Below are 20,121 nucleotides of genomic sequence, written 5' to 3' on the forward strand. Positions count from 1 at the left end.
GTAAGTGCTTAACAAATGCCATCATTATTATTATTATTATTATTATTATTAAAGAACCGACGGGATTTGGTAATCGACTGAATTATGCTGGCTGAGAGAGAGCAAGGTGTTGAGGATAATGCCAAGGTTACTGTTTAGCGTGATAAAGAGGATAGTATCGCTGTTAACTCTGAGGGCAAGTTAAGTGGACAAGATGATTTGGTAGGGAAGATGAGGAGTTCAGTTTTGGACATGCTGAAGCCTAAAGTTTTGGGGGTGGGGGCGGGGGAGTGTGAGGAAAGGGGAGTGATCCTTCACAATTGTTGTGGATTGTGGAGGCGGGAGGTGAGGCAAGACTGCAGGGAAGGAGAGGGGTCACGAGGTCAGGGCTAGCAAAGTAGACTTGGGAGTCAGACACAGAGGTAGCAGTTGAAGCCAGGGGAACAGATAAACTCCCCAAGGGAGCGGGGATAAATTGAGAAGAGAAAGAGGACTACGACTGAGCCATGAGGGTCAGCAAGTTAAGGAGTGGGAGGCAGAGAAAGCAACCAAGGAGGATCGGCCAGCAAGGTAGGAGGAAAACAAGAAAAGGAATGTGTCAGAGAAACCGAGGTTGGTGTCTCCAGGAGAAAGGGGTCAGCCGCAGTGTCAAAGGTAGCAGAGAGATTAAGGTGGATTGGGACAGACTCTGTTAGATTTGGCAAGGTGATCTCGGAGCAGTCTAGGGAGAGCAGCAGAAACTGAATTGTACAGGGTCCAGGAGGGAGTTGGGGGAGAGTAAGGGGAGACAGTGAGAGTGTGAATCCTTAAGCAAATAATGTAATCTGTATTTCTCAGATTACCTATCTTTTGTAAGGCATAAAGGATCAACTTTCAAATTGACAAGCCACTCTGTCATTACCACTTAATGTGCAAACATCAATCTCATATAGGTATTTTTAAAGATTGCAGCTTTCAATTACCTTCTATGCTAATTGCTGAATATCACTTAGGTGTTTATCAGTGTTATTTTGAGGCACCCATATTTACAGCTCACTTTCAATTATTTACCTAATAACAATAATAACTACTGTGGCATTTAAGCACTTACTCTGCACCCAGAACTGTACTAAGCACTAGGGTAGACACAAGTAAATCAAGGCAGACACACTCCCTGTTCCACATTGAGCTCATGATCTCAGTAGCAGGGAGAATATCCCCACTTCCCAGATGAGGAAGCTGAGGCCCAGAGAAGTTAAATGACTTGCCCCAAGACACAAAAAAGGCAAAAGCCAGGATGAGAACCCAGGTCCTCTGATTTCCAGACCTGTATTCTTTCCAGTAGTCCACGCTGCTTCTCTGATATGTCACATCTATACCTATTTAGGCTCTGACATGTATCACTGTCACTATAAAAAAAAGTCAACATTTCTAATGATCTAAGCGCTTAACAAATGCCATCATTATTATTATTATTATCTGTCCATTTCATTGACAACTTGTATGTTTGGCCCAATATCCTCTAGCTTTTTGCTTTTTCTGAGCACACATGAGCTTCAGAGGCAAAATATTTGTGACTTTAAAACCTTGAACACTGGCGTGACAGAGTAAGTATAATCATTTTCTGCCTTCAAAGCCAATAGTGGAGTTAGGGTTTGCCTCCTATATCCTTAGATAGCATAGAAACGCAATCTGTTTTAAATAATAATAATAATAATAATTATGGCATTCGTTAAGCGCTTACTATGTGCAGAGCACTGTTCTATGCGCTGGGGGGATACAAGGTGATCAAGTTGTCCCACGTGGGGCTCACAGTCTTAATCCCCATTTTACAGATGAGGTAACAGGCTCAGAGAAGTTAAGTGACTTGCCCAAGGTCACACAGCAGACCTGTGGTGGAGCCAGGATTCAAACCCATGACCTCTGACTCCAAAGCCCGTGCTCTTTCCACTGAGCCACGGTGCTTCTCTCAAATCTCAAAGAGCTATACAAATTGGTGTAAAACTATTGAATGTGGCCACTCAAATCAAGCAAATAATCCAAATAGTAATGTAGTATGACATTCTGTGCATATAACATTCTAAGGACAATTGTTGAGAAGCAGCATGGCCTAGCGGATAGAGCATGGGCCCGGGAGTCAGAAGGACCTGGGTTCTAATCCCAGCTCTGCCACTTGTCTGCTGTGTAATCTTGAGCAAGTTACTTAACTTCTCTGGGCCTCAGTTACCCCATCTGTAAAATGGGGATTAAAACTGTGAGCCCCATGTGGGACACGGACTGTGTCCATCTCGATAAGCCTGTATCTATCCCAGCGCTTACTTCGGTGCCTGGCACGTACTAAACACTTAAATACTATTTTTAAAAAAATCAGTTCAAATTTGACATTTAATCATCTGTAAAATAGTACTACTTCTCCTGTCCCCTAACTCGTACCTAAAGGGGATACTGTGGGGACGAAAGAGAAAGCATACACTCTCTAACCTCCCTGGAAGAAAAAGGTGTCTTTCCAAATATAAAGTGTTGAACCCGATTCTCCCAGTTTTTAAATACACTCTGTGGTAGGAAAGTAGGAGTGACAAACACAACAATGAACTAAGTAATCCCCTACTGGTTGGAAATGAATCATGTGTCTCCCAAAGTGCCTAATCCACTACCACAAGTGCCGGGGGTGGGGGGGTGGGGTGTGTGTGTGTGTGTGTGTGTGTGTGTGTTTGTTATGTTTTGAAGGACCTCACCTTCAATAGCGGAAGGTGTGTCCAGGAGGCTTATTGAAAGGTTGTTTCCATTCTCCCCTCTGGGCTAGAAGCTCATTGTAGGCAGGGAATGTGTCTACCAACTGCTATATCACACTCGCCCAAGCAGTTAGTACAGTGCTCTGCACACGGTAAGTGCTCAGCAGCGTGGCTCAGTGGAAAGAGCACAGGCTTTGGAGTCAGCGGTCATGGGTTCGAATCCCAACTCCGCCACATGTCTGTTGTGTGACTTTGGGCAAGTCACTTAACTTCTCTGAGCCTCAGTTACCTCATCTGTAAAACTGAGCCCCACGTGGGACAACTTGATCACCTTGTATGCCCCCAGCGCTTAGAACAGTGCTCTGCACATTGTAAGCGCTTAACAAATGCCATCATTATTATTATTATTATTATTATTATTACCACTGATGATGGTCTACGCAGGATTCCCTCTTTGCTGAGGTTAGAGCCATCTTGACTTTTCAGAGATGCTGTGATGGCATCTAGGATGTTTTTCTTGTGTCTGTGATCGCAAGATGGAGTTTGGAACATTCGCTCAGCAAAAGGAGACCAACGCCACGGAGTTTGCCTATCCCTACAGGCCGAGGCCAGGCACCTCAGCCCTCCCCAGCTCGGGCTCACGCAGACAGGAGCACCTCCTAAAAGGGCTGGAGCAGTAGCACACAAAGGGGTGCTGCCACAGAAAAAACCATGTCAGGAAGTATACGTTTTACCTAGCGTTTCATCACGAGCTGCCCGACAAGTGACAAGAAGCCACAGTTTGTCCACCCTGGTCTAAATCTTCAGAGAAATGAATTTTTCTTCATCGCAGTTCATCACTGTAGGGACAGATACACCAAAGCGATTTGATTTCAGGGACCGGCAAGGCATCGCCAGACTGTCACTTATACCTCTTGGCAGTTTTCAAAGGACCCCATATTAGTGATTGCCCGATTGCAAATCCAACCCTGGATGGTGATTGCCGTTCTGAAGAGGGAAAGACTCTCCGGAGGAAAGTGTATCTAGCACCTATCTCTGTTCTTTGCCCGGTAGGATAATCTCGCTTTTAAGTACTGCAATACCGACTTTGTACCTGGCCAAATTCAATATAATCTGATCAAACAGAGCCCCATCTAGCTCAGGGCACACGATCTAATGGGGGAAGACAAACACAGTACAAATTCAACAGCCCATAGGGGATTCCATTCCTGATAAACTCTGTGTTAAGGAAAACTTGGACTAGAGTACTGGTTCCCTCTAGACTGGAAGTTTGTTGTGGGCCGCGAATGTGTCTATCATTACATTGTTACAGTGTACGCTTTCAAGCACTCACTACAGTGCCCTGCACACAGAAAGCGCTCAATAAATATGACGATGAATGAAAGTTCCTCAACCAGCCCCTCACGCGCACACACAACCATCTCTTCCAGCATCACAACGCCAGAATGGACATATGTTGTCGAAAGAACGTTCCTTAATTCTTTACCAGTAGCCTAACCAAAATACGTAGTAAAGACACTCGTTACAGCTGAAGTGTGTGTCCTTGGAGGGCACTGTGCCCAGACCCTTCACCACTCCAAGCAACAGCCTTTGAACGACTTACCTCAGCCTCCTCGGCATTCCCGACATTCGGTATTCAATCTGCTTATAGCACATCAACTCCAGTCACTGCTTTGTATAGTGCTCGGTGCATAGTACACATTTAACAAATCCCACGATTATTATTACTACAAAGAAAGAACTCTCCTGCAGGTTGGGCAGGAGTCGTGGAAGCTGGCCCAGAGGCTGGCTGGAGCCCACCATGGATCCCAGAGCCCCAGTGGCATGGGGACTGTGGCTTCATTTGTAATGAATCAATGTACTTCATTTAATTTTTATTTGTTTTGAGATATACCCACACACCTGTCTAATAATTACTTACGGTACTTGTTAAGCCACTTACTACATGCCAAGCTCTGCACTAAGCACTGGGGTAAATACAAGATCATCGAGCCCCACATGGGGCTCACAGTTTACGAAGGAGAGAGAACAGCTATTGAATCCCCATTCTGCAGATGACGGAACTGAGGCACAGAGAAGTTCAGGGATTTGCCAAAGGGCACAAAGCAGGTGTAAAGAGAAGCTGCAATTAGAACCCAGATCTCCCGCTTCCCGTGATCTTTCCACATTGTCTGTTCCCACTTAAATGATCTTGTATCCACCCCAGAGCTTGGCACACAGTAAGTGCTTAACAAATTCCACAGTTATTATTACTACTAGATTGACTGACCTTTGTGAAACAGGGTCTGTGCCTGATGTAACTATCCTTTATTTACCCCAACACCCAGCACAGCGCTTAGCTTGCAGAAGGCTCTTAAAACTACTAACTTCACATCTTAACAGCATATTTGTTCTTTAAATTTGACCTTACTGGTTTTGATATTATCCTCTCGAGAAGAATCGTGCAAAGGGTATTCGTGACCGACTCTGAATTCTGGTAGACAGCTGAGTGAAATAAGTTTTGGCTGCAAACGAAAATGTTGAAGTTAAACTAATACCCTGCACCGGCACAGACCCCTATTCGCTTTCGATTGCATTACTTAATTTCCTTCCACTTAACATTTCCTTGAGTAACGGTGCCAATGCCATCAGGACTCTGTGGGGGTCCTGCTGCTTCCAAGAGAGTTCATTCTTTCATTTGATCATATTTATTGAGCGCTGTGTGCAGAGCACTACACTAAGCACTTGGGAAGGACAATTCGGCAACAGTGACAATCCATATCCAACAACGGGCTCACAGTCTGAGTGGAGGGTGGCAAAAGGTTTGGGGCCCAAGGCCTCATACCACTGGGACTCCAACGTCTGTGGTATGGGGTGAGGTCTGCCCAGTGCCGAGGCCAGCCTCCAAGTTTCCACAAACCATCCAGAATGTTGGGAAGGTAGGAACCTGAGCAATGCCCTGTTTGAACACCCCTTAGCGACTTAATTCCTTTCACACTAGCCCGTTGAGTTGGTTCTGACTGCTGCTAATCATCCCGTGACCGTTCCTTGAATCCGTCTGCCGCTGGAGCCCCTTGTGGGACAGGGACCATGTCCGATCCGAGTAGTTTGTATATTTTATCCCAGCGCACACGGTGCTTACCACAACCACACTAATGGCGATGAGACGCTAAGAGGGCACCCTATTCCTTTTCAATGTCAATAGCCAACTCCTACTACTTCCGAATAGTTCCAGCTCGCGGCCCTAACGTAGGGGATTCTCTTTTGTCCAGACCACTTTGGGATTATCGTCCATGTTGGCAAAATGTACTTTCCAGTTGCAGGCTTTAGTGCTGCCTCTCCCATTAGACTTTCAGCCTGTTTCGGTGCCCTTTCTTCCCTCGTGCCCCCGCGTTCACATCGTTTACCGGAATACCCTCCTTCTGTAGGGACGGGACTCGAGGAGCTTTGGTTTGGGGGGGGGGGAGGGGTGTTTCCCCTCTTTCCCCCGCGCTGCTCCCCCGTTTCCCCCCCCCGCCCCCAGGGGCGGACATGCCTGTTAGAAAACGCCCCACTCTCGGCCCAGCCGGTTCTCGATCGGTCAGTCCAGGGTGGTTGCACTCACCGAGAGAGCAGCGCCAGCTTCTGCTCCAGCATCATCTCCAACTTCTGGCCCTGCTTGGAGATCCAGTGGTCCACCCCGTGCAGCCGGTAGCAGGTCTCCAACATCAACCTGAAATCGGCCACGAACTCTGTTATGCTCCCGTACTGGCCCCTGGAGAACTTCTCCTCCATCTTCAGCAGGCACATATTGAGCCCCGACTGCAGGAGTTCGCCGCCGCCGCCGCCGCCGGCCGGCCCAAAGGGCAGCTCCTCGCCGGGACGGCAGTTGCCGTGGCCGTTGCCCTCGCCCCTCTTGGCTTGCAAAAAGGGGGCGGTGAGCCCTCGGTGTTTCTCCATCAGAAACTCGCTGAGGATGCGATAGCCCTGCTGCAGCTCGTAGCTCAGCTCCTCTTTGCCCGCCGCCTTCTGCTGGTGTTGCTCGGGGGGAGCGCTGCACGGTCTGGCCGGCCCCGGGGCCCAAGCCTCCGGCCGCTTGCCCTCCTCCTTCCCGAGGGCCGCGGTTGGCTCCATCCCTCCCTGGGCCTCCGACACGTCCATGCCCCCTCGCGAGCCCGACTCTGCGGCCGGGGAAAGGGCGAGGGGCCAAACGGCCGAAACCGGGGCTGGGGGGGCGGCGGGGAGGGGGCGCCGGCACGGCGCTCTCAAGCCCCCGCCGGGCAGGACCCCCTCTTCATTAGCTCTCTCCAACCCGGCCGGTGAGGGGGGCGGAGTGGGGGGGGGGGGAGGGGGTCTCCAACTCCCCACAGGGAGGTCCTACATAGCTCGCGGGGCTACGGAGGACCTCCCCTCGCCCCCAGCCCGGAGCGCGGACCTCTCCGTCGTAGAGGATCGCTCCCTCCTGCTGCTTCTTCCAGCCTAACGTACCGCCGGGGCCTGGGGGGGCTCTCGGGCTCGCCTTCCCGGCGGGGCCAGGCCAGCCGGGCTGGGCCGCGGCTCCTCCTCCGTGCGACCCCTCCCTCTTTCTCTTCTTCCTCCTCCTCCTCCTCCGGCCGCTCCTCCTCCTTGTCGTCCCCCTCCCTCCTCCTCTACCCTTCTACCTGCGGGAGGGGGGAGGGACACCCCGGACAGGAGGAGGAGGAGGCGCGAGAGGGCCGGCCAACAACTGTCAGAGAGAAGCCCGGGTTGGGGGGAAGGGAGGAAGGGGCAGCGGCCGGGGCCTTTCGGCTGGCTCTTGAAAGGGGCAGAGAAAGGAGCGGGGCCGCCATCCAAGCACGCATGCGTACTGAATCCACTTGCCCCCCCTCCTCCTCCTTCTAGCTTGTCGTCGTCGCCGCCGCCGCCGCCCCGACTCCCCTACGGTTTGGGCTGCGCAGACCAATGATGTCAACGCATTTCGGGAGGCTCGGTCGAAGGGGAAGGCAGCACGCATGCGTAGAGCGGGTCGCTCCGCCGGACCGAGGGCTGGCCGAAGGGGAGTTTCTCCAGCGGCCGGCAGGCCCGGCCGAGGGAAGGAGCCAAACCTGGGCTGGCTTTCCGGAGGATCAGGCTGACACCCACCTTTTGGAACGCACCAGGAGCCCACTGGGCATTTATCTGCCGACATGAGGAAAAGCAAAACTGCCCACCCTATGTACAGCACTCATTTCACCCCCCACGATTCCCCAAGCCTGGAAAACCAGCATACACCATCGAAGATTCTTTTTATGGCAACTGCTAAAAGTATCATCATCATCAATCGTATTTACTGAGCGCTTACTATGTGCAGAGCACTGTACTAAGCGCTTGGGAAGTACAAATTGGCAACATATAGAGACAGTCCCTACCCAACAGTGGGCTCATCGTGAAGAACAATAATGACTATGGTATCCGTTAAGCCCTTACTATGCGCCAGGCACGGCACTAAGTCCCGGGGTGGATACGAGCAAATAATAATAATGATGGCATTTGTTAAGCACTTACTATGTGCAGAGCACTGTTCTAAGCGCTGGGGGGGGGAATACAAGGTGATCAAGTTGTCCCACGTGGGGCTCACAGTCTTAATCCCCATTTTACAGATGAGGGAACTGGGGCTCCGAGAAGTTAAGTGACTTGCCCAAGGTCACACAGCAGACAAGTGGTGGAGCCTGGATTCGAACCCATGACCCCTGACTCCAAAGCCCGGGCTCTTTCCAATGAGCCGTTGGACACAGTCCCCGTCCCGCGTGGGGCTCACGGTCTCAATGCTCATTTTGCAGATGAGGTGACTGAGGCCCAGAGAAGTGAAGTGACTCGCCCAAGGTCACCCAGCAGACAAGTGAAGCAGCGTGGCTCAGTGGAAAGAGCCGGGGCTTTGGAGTCTGAGGTCATGGGTTCAAATCCCGGCTCTGCCAATTGTCAGCTGTGTGACTTTGGGCAAGTCCCTTCACTTCTCTGTGCCTCAGTTCCCTCATCTGTAAAAAGGGGATGAAGACTGTGAGCCCCCCGTGGGATAACCTGATCACCTTGTAACCTCCCCAGTGCTTAGAACAGTGCTTTGCACATAGTAAGCGATTAATAAATGCCATTATTATTATTATTATTAAATGGCGGAGTCGGGATTATAACCCACGACCTTCATACTCCCAGGCCCGTGCTCTATCCACTACCCCAGAATATGCTATTGCACGTCAGGATTGGTATTTACTGAGCACTTCCTATGTGCAGAGTGTTGTACTGAGCTCTTGGAAGAGTACAATACAACGTTCATTCAATCACATTTATCGTGCACTTACTCGGGGCAGAGCACTGTACTAAGCGCTTGGAAGCATACAACAGACACATCCCCTGCCCATGACAGAATCAGCAGGCACGTTCCCTGCCCACAATAAGCTTACAGTCAAGGGTGGGGGGGACGACGACAGGCATTAAAATGAATAAATAATTTATAATAAATAACTTAAAGATATGTACATGAGTGCTGTGGGGTTGGGGGTGGGGCGAATATCAAATGTCCGAAGGTCATGGATTGAAGTGAGCAGACGACACAGAAGGGAGAGTGAGATGGGGAAAGAGGGCTTAATCCTGGAAGGCCTCTTGGAGGAGATGTGACCTTAATAATGCTTTGAAGCTGGAGAGAGTGGTGGTCTGGCTTACATGGAGGGGGAGAGCCAGGTTAGGGGGAGGACTTGGGAAAGGGGTCAGTGGTGAGATAGACAAGATCAGGGCACAGTGAGTAAGCGGGTGCTAGAGGAGCAGAGTGTGCAGGCTGAGCTGTAGTAGGCGATCAGTAAGGTGAAGCAGGTTGGGGTGACCTGATATTGAGTGCTTTAAAGCCAATGGTAAGGAGTTTCTGTTTGATGAGGAAGTGGTGGGCAGCCATTGGAGGTTCTTGAAGAGTGGGGAGACATGGACTGAACGTTTTTGTTGTTAAATGATCAGTGCGGCAGAGTGGAGCACGGACTGGAGTAGGGCGAGACAGGAGGCCGAGAGGTCAGCAAGGAGGTAGATGCAGTCGTCAAAGTGGGATAGGAAAATCCAAACTGGTAGCAGTTTGGATGGAGAGGAAAAGGTGGATTTTAGCAGTGTTGTGAAGGCAGACTGAAAGGATCTGGTGACAGATCGAATATGGGGGTGGAGTGAGAGAGATGAGACAAATACAACGCCAAGGTTATGGGCTTGTGAGATCGTGAGGCTAGTGGTGTTGTCTACAGTGATGGGGAAGATGGAGAGGGCTGAGTTTGGGTGGGAAGATAAGGAGTTCAGTTTTGGGCATGTTTAATTTGAGGTAGGTATGTCCTTGAAGACAGGAGGAATTGCAAGATTCCAGGGAAAGAGAGAGGTCAGAGCTGGAGATGTAGATTTGGGAATTACCTGCATAGAGATGGTGATTGAAGCCATGGGAGTAAATGAGTTCGCCAAGGGAATGGGTGTAGATGGAAAATAGAAGGACCTCGAACTGAGCCTTGAGGGATCCCTACTGTCAGAGGGTGGGAGGCAGAGGAAGAGCCAGCAAAGGAGACGGAGAAGGAGCAGTCAGAGAGATAGGAGAATCAAGAGAGGACCGCATCAGTGAATCCAAGGTTGGATAAAATTTCAAGAAGTGTCAAAGTCTTCTGAGAGGTCTAGGAGGATTAGGATAGAGTAGAGGCCATCAGATTTGGTGAGAAGAAGGTCCTTGGTTACCTTAGAAAGGGTCTTTGTCTACCTTAGAGAGGGCTATTTCTGTGGACAGAAGGTGGTGGAAGCCAGATTGGAGGGGATCTAGGAGAGAATTGGAGGAGAGGAATTGGAGACAGCAGGTGTAAACAACTCACTCAAGAAGTTTGGAGAGAGATGGTAGGAAGGAGATGGCACAATAACTGGAGGGAGCCATGGGGTCAAGGGAGGGTTTTTTTTTTAGGATGAGGTCCCAGAAAAGTATTCAAATCTCTGACTCAATATGCCATAGTTTTAATTTTGTGCTTACATTGTGTTTAAGCCACTCAGAGTGCCTCTATCTCGTCCATCTCACCTCCGACTCCTTGGCCACATCCTCCCTTTGGCCTGGAACTCCACTTCATATCCGACAGACTCTCCCCACCCTCAAAACCTGCCTAAAATCACATCTCTTCCAGGAGGACTTCCTTATCTAAGCGCTTTATTTGCCCTATCTGTCCTCCCTTCTGTGTCACCTGTGTGTTTGGATCTGTAACCCTTAAGCACATGATATTCACCCCAACCTCAGACCCACAACACGGATGTACATGTACTCTGCCATTTGCCTTCTCTGTAATTTATTTTAATGTCTGTCTCCTCCACTAGACTCTTAAGTTCTTTGTGGGCAGGATTTGTGTCTACCAATTGGAGTGTATTGTACTTTCCCAAGCACTTAGAACAATGCTCTACATGCAGTAAGCAGTCAATAAATACCATTGATTGATTGCTTAACAGTGCTAATGGTAGGTATGGACACCTCCCCACCCAACCAGGTGCAAGGCGCTGAGCAGTTAGGAAAGTACAACAGAAACACAAGGCACATTCCCAGCCCACAATGAGTTTACACCCTATCAGGAGAGAGAAACATGAAAATATTTACAAACTGAAAATTCAAAATAAAATACTAACTGCATATATAATATATACATAAGTAAGGAGGAAGTGTTGGGTTGATAATAATAATAATAATGATGGCATTTATTAAGCACTTACTGTGTGCGAAGCACTGTTCTAAGCGCTGGGGAGGTTACAAGATGATCAGGTTATCCCACAGGGGCTCAGAGTCTTAATCCCCATTTTACAGATGAGGTAACTGACGCCCAGAAAAGTGACTTGCCCAAAGTCACAACAGCTGACAATTGGTGGAGCCGGGATTTGAACCCATGACCTCTGACTCCAAAGCCCGTGCTCTTTCCACTGAGCCATGCTGCTTCTCCAGAGAGAAAATGAGACTCGGTGTGTTGGGAGTTGCTAATCCCAATTTCTCACTTCATGTACAATCATGTATTTCCTTCTTATTCATTCATTCATTCAATCATATTTATTGAGCGCTTACTGTGTGCAGAGCAGAAAGTACAATTCAGCAACAGAGAGAGACAATCCCTGCCCACATTTGACTGCAGCACCCCATGGTCCAGTGCTGGGGATATGGGACGACTGTTGCACTGGCCTACCTTCTGGGTTAGCTCGTGGGTTTCCTTCTCCAAGTCTGGAGAAGTAGGAGCCTAAATATGGTTAAAGAAACAACCATGGCTCCACTCATGTGAACTGCCAATTGGCATGTTGGAGAGTTCAAGGCTTGCCCTATCAAAAGGGTGACCATCTTATCTCCAAACCATATCTAATTGACACCTCACTTAACTTTCTCATCACAGTTGACAACATACCACCATCCTCCAGATCTCATGAAGCCTGAAAACTTTGCATTAGCCTCGATTTTTCTCTCACTTTCAACTCTCCTATTCAGTCTGTCCCTAAATTCTGTCAGTTTTTCCTCCATAACATTTCCAACATTTCCCGTCCTCACCAACCAAAAGGCCACCAGCCGGGTCCAGGTACTTGACTTCTGCATCAGCCGCCCAGTAGTAACAATAATAATGATGATGATTAGAATAATAGTACTTTTTTAAGCACTTGCTATGTGCGAAACATGGTATTAAGTGCTGGGGTAGACAGAAGTTAATCAGCTGCCCGCAGACCCCAGCTCACATGGGACTCTCAATCTAAATCAAGCCTCATTGGGCCTCCAGGTTCTGTCCTCCCTTCTTCACACTGCTGTCCCCGTCATTTGTCTAAATTGCCATTCTTCGCTCATCTCCCCTCTTTTCAAAAACCTTCGATCAATGGTATTTCCACCAGGAGCTTACTGTGGGCAGAGAACTGCATTAAGCATTTGGGAAGGTACTAATCCCTGCCCACAAGGATCGGACGGTCTCTTGGAGAGTGGTCAGTCTCGTTGGAATTTCTTGCCCTCTAAGATCGTTTTCTTCTTCCCTTTAAGCCAAACCCAGAGTGAAAGGTCCTAAAGGAGAGAGGGGAGCAAGGACTGAAATATCAACAAGTTGGAGAAGAAACTGGAAGCAAGGTGGTGTCAAAGTAATTGCAATCTGGAGACTTCCCTCCCCAGGGTTGGAGGGTGAAAAATATTTCTGTATGGCAGCAGAAAAGCAGGGGTTTTGTTTTGGCAGGGAAAAGAGAAGGAGCAGCCCAGGGGTGTAAGGAAGGGAAAGGTCTTGTCTTATCCCGTCAAGTCGTTTCCAACCCATAGTGACACCAAGGACACATCTCTCCCAGAACACTTTGCTCACCATCTACACCATGGTAGTGTATCCACAGAGTTTTCTTGGTAAAAATACGGAAGTGGTTTACACCCTTGACTCTCTCCCATGCCACTGCTGCCCAGCACGGGTGAGTTTTGACTTGTAGCAGATGGCCTTCCTCTTGCTAGCCACTGCCCAAGCTAGGAATGGAATAGGTATGCCTCTGCGTGACTCTCCCTCCTGTAGCCGAGACTGGTAGAGTACTGGAAACTCTCCAGGTGTGACCCTGAGAGGGGATGGGAAAAGTAGAGCCGTGCAAAGGCAGGAAACATGGGGCCCAGCTCAACCCCAACGAGAAGCAGCATGGCTTAGTGGATAGAGCACGGGCCTGGGAGACAGAAGGACCTGGGTTCTAATCCCAGCCAATTGTCTGCTGTGTGACCTTGGGCAAGTCACTTCATTTCTCTGTGCCTCAGTTACCTCACCTCTAAGACTGTGGGACATGGACTGTGTCCAACTTGATTAGCTCTCACCTGCCCCAGCGCTTAGTACAGTGCCTGGCACGTGGTAAGTGATTAACAAACACCATAAAAAACCCACCCCAGTCCATCTCCAACCTTCAAGTGAGCCCAGGCCCAACCAAAATGGGTTCTTCACGTGCACAGTTGCTACTCCCAAGATAGCTGGGAATTCAATCCTACTGATTGTTCAATTGTATTTATTGAGCACTTACTAAGCACTTGGATGAGTACACTATAACAATAAACAGACACAGTCCCTGCCCACAACGAGTTTACAGTCCAGAGGGGAGTTGTATCCTCATTTGCCTAGAGGGCAGCTACCTAAGTGAAATTACTCTCCCTGCATGGTAACATCCCAGTCACTGCACTATAGATCCAAAACTCTCAAAATATTAGGGGGCAGGGAGACGGCTGTGGGAGAGTAAGGTGGTTGGGGGAGGGAAAAGTTAGGTAAGCACATTTTCCAAACTCAACAGAGCTTAACTCGATACCAGCCCAACCTGGTCCGAGACCCATACATCAGACCCTCCAGCTTTTCAGGCTTCTAAGGGGACAGAAGAGCGGGTATTATCCACAGCAGGAATTGGGGGTGGGGGGGACGAGGAATGAGAAAGTTGATTGACAAAGAGATTGTAGCAAATGCTAAGCCAGGAATGCTTTCTTCACCCTACTGATAAGTACAGAGAAATGAGAAACACAGTCAGCTAATTCTTGAGGCATAAAGGAGGTAGAAGAGGCAGTCATTCTTGGCCATTACTTGAAGTACATTTGTGGAGTCTCAGGGCTTAGAGGTTTATTCTGGATCTCCAGATAGCTCACAGAGAAAAGGGCCTTTTTAAACATTAAAATAAAAGAAAGGTTCTCCTTCAATCTAACCCAGCAGTCTTCAACGGAACTAATTTCTTCCCCCTCCCCACCTGGTTTCCTCAGAAGACTTCTGTTTGTCTCTCTGCTCCTTCCCAAACTTAACACATTATTCTTCAGCTGAGGATTGTGATTGATGTCAGATGCTACAGGAGAAGATTTTTCTAAGGCTATCCCAGTAAAAAGCCTCAACGTCAGTCCTGAAGAGGGAATGGCTTGAGCGCTCACAGACTAGAGGGGAGCTTTTACATCATTTAGATTGTAAACTCCTTGTGGGCAGGGAACATGTCTATCAATTCTGTTTTGTACTCTTCTGAGTGCTCAGTACAGTGCTCTGCACACAGTCAATGCTCAATAAATACCATTAATGGATTGACTGATTGATTGATTGATCATCAGCTCATCTGCTTTTACACAAGGGAACATGACTCCCTGCCTCAGTTAATAACCCATTTACCAGGCTATGAAAATATTCCATCAAGAAGTTTACTAAACATATCCTCAATAACTGAAGTTAAGTGAGCTTTGGGAATCAGCAGTTATGTATTATTCAAGAAAACTACTCACATAATTGCTTAAGAGCCTACATTCATGAGGCCCAAATCCTTCTCTCAAACCCCCAAATAAAAATCTTGGCTATTACATATTTTTTCTGACACAAATTCCAGTCTGGTTGCAGATCTCCTCTTGTCACCTAACCCAGAGCAATCAGAAAATCTCTTACTGGCTGATTTTCTGAACAAGACCTCCCAAGAAAGTAAGCAAAGGGGGTCTGGAGCTGGGAAGGGCCCCTGTCATTTTCCCAGCCACACCTTCTTGCCCCCCATTTCAAGCTTGAGTGATTGGATCCACAAACACAGTACTACTAGTACTGTACTAGTACTGTAGTACTACTAGTGCCTAGTACTAGTAATAATACTACTACTACTAGTAGTAGTATTTATTAAGTGACTACGGTGTGCAAAGCACTGTTCCAAATGACGGGAAAAAATATTCGGATGAGAATCAGACAGTGTCGTTGACGCTCAAAGGGCTCACAATCTAAGAATAAGGTGGGGAGAGAGGGGATTCATGACAGACAAACAGAAAGAAGAATACAGAAGATCACTTTCAGGATTCTTACAATTCAGAGTCCAATGGTCACAACAGGCACAGCCACAACCACTGCCATGGGCTTCCCAATATTCTAAAAGTTGAGAAGGAATAATAATAATAACTGTGGTATTTGTTAAGTGCTTACTATGTGCCAGGCACTATTCTCGGCACTGGGGTAGATACAAGCTAATCGGGTTGGACACAATCCCTGTCCCACATAAGGTTCACAGTCTTCATCCTGTTTTACAGGTGAGGGAACTGAGGCACAGAGAAGTGTCCAGGGTCACACAGCAGAAAAGTGGCAGAGAGGAGGAAGGTCTCATGCTGCTGGAGTCTCTTCACTCTCCCAACTGGAGAAGAAGTTGGGAGATGGAAGACGGCATGAAGTTGGGTAGCTTCTCTACTACACAGCAGGCATCGACCGGCTAGAGAAAAAGGAGCCAATATTAAGTCGTCTTCATTATAATAGTCCCAATTTGGGATCTCTCCCCTAGAAGGGAGTTTACATCTAATTCACCTCTGCATATCCATCTCCTCACTCTATCCATTTACACCCAGCACTCCTTATCTTTCCCAGCCTCCTGCTCAAATTCTAGCCTGAAGATGAAAAGCAGCGTGGTTTAGTGGAAGGAGCATGGGCTTGGGAGTTAGAGGTCATGGGTTCTAATCCCGGCTCCACTACTTGTCAGCTGTGTGACTTTGGGAAAGTCACTTAACTTCTCTGTGCCTCAGTTACCCCATCTGTAAAATGAGGATTAAGACTGTGAGCCCCACGTGGACAACCTAATTACCCTGTATCTACCCCAGTGCTTAGAACAGTGCTTGGCACATAGTAAGCGCTTAACAAATACCACCATTATCATCATCATCATCATAGAGGGATTTTGGTGGGCTCAGCTCCTGAGGGGCTGCTCTCAGAAAATTTCTAATCCAATTTTACCTCAAAAATAAGAGCAAGAATACCCACCCAATCTGAATATGACTTCAGGCTCCGCTCGATCTGTAGCCCAAACTTACCAGCCACACGTCTCTCTCTCCCAGCTAAATTACAATCAGAGAAAACTCTTCCACTCCCTGAGCACATCCTTCTTGAGTGCTTCCCTTTTACCCTGGACCCTCCAGGCCTAACCCTCTGCCTTCTAGTCCCTCTTCAAATGACCAGAGTAAAAGGGCTAAAGATAGGGCAGGTATCCACTAGGGAAGCAAATCTGAAGGAAGGGAATTTTTTATGGTATTTGTTAAGGTATTTTTCATGGTACTTCGTCTATCTCGATGCTGACCTCTCACCCACGCCCTGCTTCTGGCCCTCCCTCCTAAAATCCAACAGACAGTAACTCTCCCTGGTTTCAAAGCCTTATTGAAGACAAATAACCCCCAAGAGGCCTTCCCTGACTGCACCCTCCTTTCCTCTTCTCCCACTACCTTCTGCGTCGCTCTGACTTGCTCCCTTTATTCATCACCCCTGCCAGCCCCACAGCACTTATGTAAATACCTGTCATTTATTTATTTATTTATTTATTTATTTATTTATTTATATTAATGACTGTTTCCCCCTCTAGACTGTAAGCTCATTGTCAGCGGGGAAGGTGTCTGTTTATTGTTATATTGTACTCTCCCAAGCACTTTGTACAGTGCTCTGCACACATTAAGTGTTCAAATAAATACGAATGAATGAATGAATGAATGAATGAATGAAGCACCTACAATGTGACAAACACTGTTCTCAGCACTGGGGTAGATACAAGCGAATTAGGTTGGACACAGTCCCTGTCCTGCACGGGGCTCACAGTCTAAGTAGGAGGGAGAACAGGAGAACTAAGGCACAGAGAAGTTAAGTGACTTGCCCAAGGCCACACAGCAAGCATTTGGCAGATCCAGGATTAGAACTCAGTTCCCCTGACTTCCAGGCCATACCGCTTCCCATGGAAGACTTCTGGAGGTTCTCTTTCTCTTGGAGTTTAATATTAGTCAAGAGGGGCGGTGTCACTAAGGAGAGAGTAGGTGAGCAGGTCCTGGAAAACCATGTTCTAGTTTATACACACACCGTGGCCAGCTTGTCACCAGGGGATCAGAATCTGAAACGAACACCTCCCTTCCAGGAAGATCCAACCAGCTCACTGAACTGGAGCCTCCGGGAATGGGTTGGGTTGGTATTATTATTAATATTAATTAATATTAATGAATACGATTGATTGATTGATTATTACTACTACTACTACTAATAATAATAATAATATTGGTTAAGCATTTACCTTGTACCAAGCACTGTACTATATGCTGGGGTAGATTCAAGATAATCAGGTTGGATACAGTCCTTGTGCCACTCTTACAGTGCGAGCCTAAGGGTTCCCCTCTAGACTGTAAGCTTGTTTTGGCCAGGGAACATGTTTTTTGTAGTGTACTCTCCCAAGTGCTTAGTGAAGTGCTTTGCACACAGTAAGAAGTGATCAATAAATAACACTGATTGATCGATAAGATGGAGGGAGAACTGGTATTTTATCTTCATTTCACTGATGAGGTAACTGAGGCACGGGGAAGTTTGTTTTGTATTGTTTTGCTTTTTAATGGTATTTGTTAAAGTGCTTACTATGTGCCAGGCACTGTTCTAAGTGCTGGGGTAGATACAAGCTAAACAGGCTGGGCACAATCCCTGTCCTACATGGGGCTCACAGACTTAATCCCCATTTTACAGATGAGGTAACTGAGGCCCAGAGAAGTGAAGTGACTTGCCCAAGGTCACACCGCAGACAAGTGGAAGAGCTGGAATTAGATCTCAGGACCTTCTGGCTCCGAGGCCCATGCTCTATCCACTAGGCCATGCTGCTTCAAGTTAAGTGACTTGCCCAAGGCCACAGTGCAGGCAAGTGGCAGAGCTGGGACTAAAACCCAGGTCCCCTGACTCCCAACCTGTGGTCTTTCCACTAGGCCACACTCCTTCCCATAAAGCCATCCCAGCTGAGGTCAGGTTGGGTTCAGGTGAGCTTTCAGCATCCGACAAATCCTTGTTTCTGATGGGTGCCACCAAACAAATAATCTCATAACAATGGAACCAGAAATGGATGCATAGTCTTGAGATGTGAGACTCTAGACTGTGAGCCCGTTGTTGAGTAGGGACCATCTCTATATGCTGCCAACTTGTACTTCCCAAGCGCTTAGTACAGTGCTCTGTCCACAGTAAGCGCTCAATGAATATGACTGAATGAATGAATGAGATGGTTGCCTCCAGAATCACACCCTGGATCATCTCTGGTTCTGGTTCTGCTTTCTACTATTGGACTAGGCCAGGACTGGCAGGATGTCCATTCAATGAGGGTAATGGCCCCTCAGCTTTATGGGCTGGACTCCCAGTCTTGCTCATCCCTGGCTCCTGACAAGATGGGAGAGTTTTTAATCAGGGTTGAAAAGACCCAAAATGGTAGCTTTCTGACCTGTTGGTTCTTTGATGTCTCTTCCCTCCCAGTCCCCATCCCCGCTAAAATCCTTGCCCCGTTTTCGCTCCCACATTCAAAATGAAAAATTGGCACTTAAGGCTAGTAGTAGGCCATAGAATTGTACACAGGTTGGTTTTTCAGGGCCCAGTTAGATTTGGTCCTGAATTTGGGGTTTGCTTTCTGTTTGACCTGGGGCAAGTCATTTCACTTCACAGAAGGCAAGTGTCAGAGTCGGGATTAGAACCGAGGTCCTCTGACTCTCAGGCCTGTGCTCTTTCCACTTGCCCACAGTGTTTCAGGGCTCTGACAAGGGGACAAGCTTTCTTAGTCCAGATGGAGCTCTCCAGTCCCTCCCTCCTCCTGCCCCTTCGACTCTCCCACTTTTCCCAGTAGTATCTCAAGAGATCTCCCACCCCCTCTCAAAATCCACTCCTTCACCTGCACCTCCGACCCCATCCCTGCATTCCTTATCAAAGCACTTGCCCCCTCCTGTCTTCCCTCCCTGACCACCATCTTGAACTGTTCGCTCTCCAATGGCTTGTTCCCTGCTTCTTTCAAACATGCCCAGGTCTCCCCATCCTGAAAAAACCCTCACTTGACCCCACTACTCCCTCCAATTGTCAGCCCATCTCTCTCCTACCATTCCTCTCCAAACTCTTTGAGCGAGCTGTCTATACCGGCTGCTGCTTCTACTTTCTCACCTCCAATTCTCTCCTTGACGCCCTCCAATATGGAATCCACCCACTTCATTCCACAGAAACTCCCCTCTCTAAGGTCACCAGTGATCTCAACCAATCAATCATATTTATTGAGTGCCTATTATGTGCTGAGCACCGTACTAAGTGCTTGGGAGAATACACCATAACAATATAATAGACACATTCCCTGCCCACAGTGAGTTGACAGTCTAGATGGGGTCTCCTTTGTGCCAAATCTGATGGCGTTTACTCCATCCTAATCCTCCTTGACCTCTGAGCTGCCTTCAACACTGTTGACCACTCCCTTCTCCTGAAAACAATATCCAACCTTAGCTTCAGTGACACTGTCCTCTCCTGGTTCTCCTCCTACCTCTCTGGCCGCTCATACTCAGTCTCTTTCGGGGGCTCCTCCTCTGCCTCCCACCCCCTAACTGTGGGACAACATCAAGGCTCAGTTCTGAGGCCCCTTCTATTCTCCATCTACACCCACTCCCTTGGGGAACTCATTCTCTTCAATGGCTTCAACTACCATTTCAAAGCGGATGATTCCCAAATCTCCATTTCCAACCCTGATCTTTCTCCTTCTCTTCAGTCTCATATTTCCTTCT

The 20,121-nt window shown here is 48.1% G+C and overlaps 1 protein-coding gene and 1 non-coding gene across 2 annotated transcripts in view; both read right to left on the reverse strand.

The window, feature by feature from the left end:
• The window catches only part of KIAA2026 (KIAA2026 ortholog), an 83,221-nt gene extending 75,732 nt beyond the window's left edge, over positions 1 to 7,489 (reverse strand). Inside the window, exons 1-2 of the mRNA XM_038769517.1 lie at positions 7,310 to 7,489; positions 6,274 to 6,953 (exon numbers count right to left, since the gene is read on the reverse strand). Of these exons, the coding sequence (XP_038625445.1) occupies positions 6,274 to 6,953; positions 7,310 to 7,489 (860 nt within the window). The remainder of the gene's footprint in view (positions 1 to 6,273; positions 6,954 to 7,309) is intronic.
• A 5,573-nt stretch (positions 7,490 to 13,062) lies between these two features.
• On the reverse strand, positions 13,063 to 13,200 carry LOC119948376. The gene has a single exon (XR_005456776.1). It is a non-coding gene; the product is annotated as a small nucleolar RNA SNORA7 (small nucleolar RNA).
• Positions 13,201 to 20,121: the final 6,921 nt, after the last annotated feature.

The sequence above is a fragment of the Tachyglossus aculeatus genome, chromosome X4 (genome assembly GCF_015852505.1).
Source record: "Tachyglossus aculeatus isolate mTacAcu1 chromosome X4, mTacAcu1.pri, whole genome shotgun sequence".
Lineage (NCBI taxonomy): Eukaryota > Metazoa > Chordata > Mammalia > Monotremata > Tachyglossidae > Tachyglossus > Tachyglossus aculeatus.